At 48.0% G+C, this 5540-nt stretch overlaps 1 protein-coding gene across 1 annotated transcript in view; it reads right to left on the reverse strand.

Moving 5' to 3' along the window:
- The window catches only part of Uhrf1bp1 (UHRF1 binding protein 1), a 55159-nt gene that overhangs the window by 27212 nt on the left and 22407 nt on the right, over positions 1 to 5540 (reverse strand). The window contains exons 2-4 of the mRNA XM_005360370.2: positions 1013 to 1175; positions 875 to 913; positions 531 to 622 (exon numbers count right to left, since the gene is read on the reverse strand). Of these exons, the coding sequence (XP_005360427.1) occupies positions 531 to 622; positions 875 to 913; positions 1013 to 1175 (294 nt within the window). The remainder of the gene's footprint in view (positions 1 to 530; positions 623 to 874; positions 914 to 1012; positions 1176 to 5540) is intronic.

Consider the following 5540-nt stretch of genomic DNA (forward strand, 5'->3'; position numbering starts at 1 on the left):
GAGAGCACACAGCCTCACAAACACATCTGATGGTGCTCCCCGAGAGAGCACACAGCCTCACAAACACATCTGATGGATGTTCACAAAAGCCAAGCACCCCAGTGAGTGACAGTCAAGTGAGAGGGAAGCTGGGCATAGTGGCACAGTCTGAAATCCTGGGATCAGGAGTTCGAGGCCAGCCTGAGCTACCCACAGTGAATTCAAAGGAGCCTGGGCTACCATATAATGGAACGTACTCAGTTCGACACTCTGTGTCCCCAAGTTCATACTGCTGTTAGTAACACAGAAGTACAATATGGCACCTGGGATTTGCCGTCAAGTCCTGGAACACACAGGAAAAAGACTGGCAAAATGTTGGTAATTGTTGCGGTTTGATATTTGAAACAGGGTGTGATATACTAACCTATCTGCTTTAGTTGTATGTGTGAAAGTGCGGCACACTTAGAATCCCAGTACTCATAAACTGAAACCAGCCTGGGCACAGTAACAGACGGTCACTCACAATCCTTTGTCTGGGCTCAGTCACTAACCTCTGTCCCGAAGCAAGGGCAATGGGAGACTGTCCGTTGGGGGGGCGAGGGTCCTCACAGGTCTGCATCTCCACCTCCACCTTGTCTAGACACTGGAAGAAGAGTTACGCAGAGCTAAGCGTCCACACAACCCTCGCACAGCACCAGCAAGACAGCAGACTGCTACAAGCCGCCCCAGCCAACACAAACCACGCTTCTTACTTTCTGTCTGGATCCCAAAGAAAATGCAAGGATAGATCTTGAGACGTAAAAATCATTATTTAAAAAAAAAAAAAAGAAGGCTGGGCGGTGGTGGCACAAAATTAAAACACAAAAGATTACTTGCAAGCATAAAAGGCCATTACCAAGCAAATTGGATGTGTCTTCAACTTGGTCCACTGGATCTGAAAGAACAAAGCAAAGACACAGCATGTGACAGCTGTTCCTCAAGAAAACAAGCCTCCTGGTCCAAGACAGCAGCAGCACTTGGACCCCATGCTCACCCGGATGGAGGCCCTGTTGCAGTAGACCCTGGTAATGGCCAGCCAGGTAGGCAGTTCCAGCACGTTCTGCAGAACCTCTTCATCTAGCTCCAGATTGGTCAACTGACCCTCCCCTTTCAGGGTGCTCAAGTTGATCTTGTCCGGGGAAAGATTCTTGGTGAACCTGCGAAGAGTGACAGGAAAGCACTGTTTCTAGGGCAACGTGATAAATGAATTGGCACTACCACAGTCAATCATCCCTGGTCTTCACGCCACACACAGATCTGGGACTAGCTCTTGTAGACCAGGCTGGCCTCAAACTCACAGAGATCTTCCTGCCTCTGCCTCCCGAGTGCTGGGATTAAAGGCGTGCGCCACCACCAGCTGGCAAGACCTCTTCTTCTACTATGATATCCACCACCTTACTGACAATGTATTGTGGGGAATCTGGAGGCATGGATGGAGTGACAACACAGCCTTCTATTTCTGGATCTGCACATAAAAGTTCTCTGAAAACAGAGCAGCTAGGCCAGATGTGTGTGTATGCCTGTGATCCCAGCACTTGAGAAGTGTAGGTGAAGATCAAGGCCGTAATGAGTTTGAAGCCAGCCTGGGTTGCATGTCATCCTGCCCCAAAGGCAACAGAACAACAAAGACAGCAACTAGATAAAAACATAAAATGGCTGGGTAGCGGCGCACACCTTTAATCCCAGCACTCGAGAGGCAGAGGCAGGAGGATCTCTGTGAGTTCGAGACCAGCCTGGTGTACAGAGTGGGTTCCAGGAAAGCCAGGGCTACATAGAGAAACCCAATCTCAAAACCTAAAAACAGGGGCTGGAGAGATAGCTCAGTGGTTAATAGCACTAGCTGTTCTTCCAAAGGACCTGGGTTCAATTCCCAGAACCCACACAGAAGCACAACTGTCTGTAACTCCAGCTCCGGGGGAGCTCTGACACCTTCACACCAAGGCAAATAAATTAAGTTAAATAAATTTTTTAAAAAAGAAAGAAACTAGCCGGGCGGTGGTGGCACACGCCTTTAATCCCAGCACTCGGGAGGGAGAGGCAGGCGGATCTCTGTGAGTTCGAGACCATCCTGGTCTACAGAGCTAGTTCCAGGACAGGCTCCAAACCCTGTCTCGAAAAACCAAAAAAAAAAAAAAAAAAAAAAAAAAAAAAAGAAAGAAACTAGAAAATGAAGCTTCCTCAAGTCCTTCAAAGTCTGTGTATGGAGACAGGCAGATGGGTAAAAACAGACAGCCAGGAATGCTTTAAGTAAGGATAGAGAACAAAGCAGAGGGCTGCAAAAACACCCCACAAATCCAAGCTCAGAGGAACACCTAGGACTCGGTAAAAACCAAAGCAAGAACCACTGGGTTCTGCAAGCTACAAGAGGCCAGAGAGAATCCACACAAGCGCAGTAACCTGTCTGTCAACACCAGAAACTAACCTTCTAATGTGCCTTTCAAAATAAAATAAACATAACAGATTGGGGAAAGATGCTCTGAAGCAGCGGCTCTCAACCTTCCTGAAGCTGCAGCCCTTCAATACAGCTCCTTATGTTATGGTGACTCCCCCCAACCGTAAAATTATTTTCATTGCTACTTCATAACTGTAATTTTCCTACTGTTGTGAATTGTCAAGTAAATATTTGTGTTTTCCAAGTCTTGGGTGTCCCCTGAGAAAGGGTCGTTCTACCTACAAAGGATTGCAACCCACAGGCTCAACACTGCTGGTCTAAATCACGGTAGCGATGGAGGAACAGGGCAGCAGCTGGGAAAGAAAAGCAGCCTATTTTTTCATAGCACTAACAGCAACAGAGGCACTCTGTGGACTCTGAAACAGTGACAAGCTGATGGGATCCATGAGCAAACCAATACCTGTGGTCGTCCCAAAAGGTCGTCCCAAAAGGACGGATCTTGCCTCACTTTGAGACATGGAGTCTAAATGCTCACCTAAAGGAATCGCAGAAGAGAACTGCTGGTCTAGAGCTCTGAGTGCGCCATCAACAAAACCCCAGCCGGGAAACTCAGGCCAGTCTTTTCTCTGGTCCACGCTCGGCTCCCATCTTCCTTCCTTTACTGGAGCACTCATCAGCAACCCACCTGGCTCCTATCTTCTCCTTCTCGGCAGTCCTGGAGTAAGTGACACACTTTCTAGGCAGCCGTGCTTGTTCAGTTTGATAGCACACCTAAGTCTGGAGTTTAGACTACACATTCTTCCCAAGCACTGACTCAACAGACGGCCCTGCTAGCGAATGACTCCCAAATCCTTTCTCATCTTTTCAACTGGATCAACGTAAGCCTACTTCTTCAAAGCTGAGCCTGCTCGTCTGTGGGACAAGCAAGGCAAATGAACCTCCTCTTGCTACTGCATCTCAGAGTCGTTATCTTCTGTCACAATAAGCAACATGCTCTGTCCTCCATCACTAATTTTCCTTGTGTTTATTTATGTTCATTCTTATCTTAGATGCTAACAGTTTAGGTTCCAAGTTTATACTTATGAGCTTCGCCCCCACGGTACCCCTCTCTAAGCTGCGTTTCAAAGGTGTCCTTCCTTGTCCATACTAATCATCATGTGCGCGTTCTCCCATTGCGTCATTTATTCACCGTGGGAAGGTGCACTCATGCCAAGGCCAAGTTGGCTCTCTCCCTCAACCATGTGGGTCCCAGATGGAGCTCAGGTTGTCAGGCAGCAAATGCAGTTACTCTCTGAGCCAGCTTGCTGGCCCACAAGTTTTATTTTTGTATTTCTTTTTACAGTACATAAATGGTATTCCTTTGTAATTTTAGTAATGAAATTCCTTTTAGAAGCTGGCAACCATGCAAGACAGCATCCTATGACACAAGAGATACACAGAAATGAAAATTAACCGGCATGATAAGCAAATTCAAGAAAGTGATACCTGTGGACTGAGGGACGGCCCACAGGAAGCTCCGACAGCCTAGAGACTCATTTCGCAGCTGTGGATTATTGAGGACTGCCTTCCCAGAAGTCCCCACAGCTCTCGCTACATACAAGCAGACGGTGTTGGGTCTCTGACCCACTCAGTGCTCACTTCGGCCACTTGTCAGGACTCGTGTGTGCTGAGCAAATGCTAGGGATGAAGCAGGCTTGCTGGCCATGGACTACAGAAGTTAGAGTCCCTAAGCTCAGTACTGCATCAGCCACTCGCACAGGCAGCCAACTAGCACCCTGTGGGCCTGGGGGGCAGACATTTCAGCCATGGCACTCACACCGCTTGCCTACCTCTGCAAACATCCATCCGACAGCAGCAGGCTACGTTAGCATCTAGATAATGTTGAAGTTCAGAAAATGACAATGGCGTGCAGAGCACTCTCAGTTAAAGCCCTGGAAGGACAGCAGACGCCCAGAGGCGCTAGTCTGACACTCCTTCATCGGCTTGAAGAACAGACACAAAAGGGGAAACTTCCATGTGGCCCTTTCTGAGTCTGTGAGCATACTTGGGTAGATAGTGTCACAAGCTACGCTGCCTCCAAAATCAACGCAGCTCCTAGAGAGACTCTCAGCCTTTACCACCCGTCCAAAGCCTGCACTCGTGAAGGTCTGTCACAAGCTACGCTGCCTCCAAAATCAACGCAGCTCCTAGAGAGACTCTCAGCCTTTACCACCCGTCCAAAGTCTGCACTCGTGAAGGTCACGGGCTAACCACTCTTCTGTGTCCCTGAGGATGTAGTTACAGGTGAAGACCGTTCCCGCCTCCAGGTAGGTCCTACCAGGAAAGCTTCAGAGGGCCGAGGACAGGTTTACCCTTTGTTCCACATAAGGAAGAAGGAATCCCCAGACTTTAACTTCGACTGATTTTTTTAATGCTAAGCACTTCAGCCCAAGCCCTAAAACAGGTGTTAAAAATAAACGAAGTATGAAGCAACTCTGCTCTTTTTTAAATTCTTACTGGGGAGGGGGGCAGGTTGTGATAGAAGGGGTGTCAAGTGTCTTCTTCATTGCTCTCCACCTTATTTTCCGAGATAGTGTCTCTCACTGGACCTGAACAGCTCACTAACACGACTCCACTGGCTGGCTAGCAAGACTTGGGTCTCTCTTGTCTCTGCTCCCCCAGTGCTGGGATTATTAGCATGTGCCTGATTTTGCTGAGGGTGCTGGAACTCTGAATTCAAATTGTCGTGCTTGTTCAGCAAGTATATTTTCTTTAATTTATTTATTTTATGTGCATTGGTGTTTTGCCACTGATATCGGGTCCCCTGGAAATTAGTTTTGAGCCACCATATGGGTGCTGGGAATTGAACCTGGATCCTCTGGAAAAGCAGTCAGTGCTCTTAACCACTAAGCCATCTCTCCAGCCCCCCAACTTTGTTTTGTAAACGATAGAGACCAGCTTTGTTCCCATGGATCCTATCCTCTGAAAACTAGGACCCTCCTTTTACTGAAATGAATGCCTACAAGCAAACAAAAACAGAGTGAGAAAGAGTCCACCACTTCCTAAACAAGAATAGGCAACTGAGGATAGTGCATGCTTCTAGAGAGGAGAGGTCCCAGCGCCTCTAGAAGAGAGGAGGAGAGGTCCCAGC

The sequence above is a fragment of the Microtus ochrogaster genome, linkage group LG2, assembly GCF_000317375.1.
Source record: "Microtus ochrogaster isolate Prairie Vole_2 linkage group LG2, MicOch1.0, whole genome shotgun sequence".
In the NCBI taxonomy this organism is placed as follows: Eukaryota; Metazoa; Chordata; class Mammalia; order Rodentia; family Cricetidae; genus Microtus; species Microtus ochrogaster.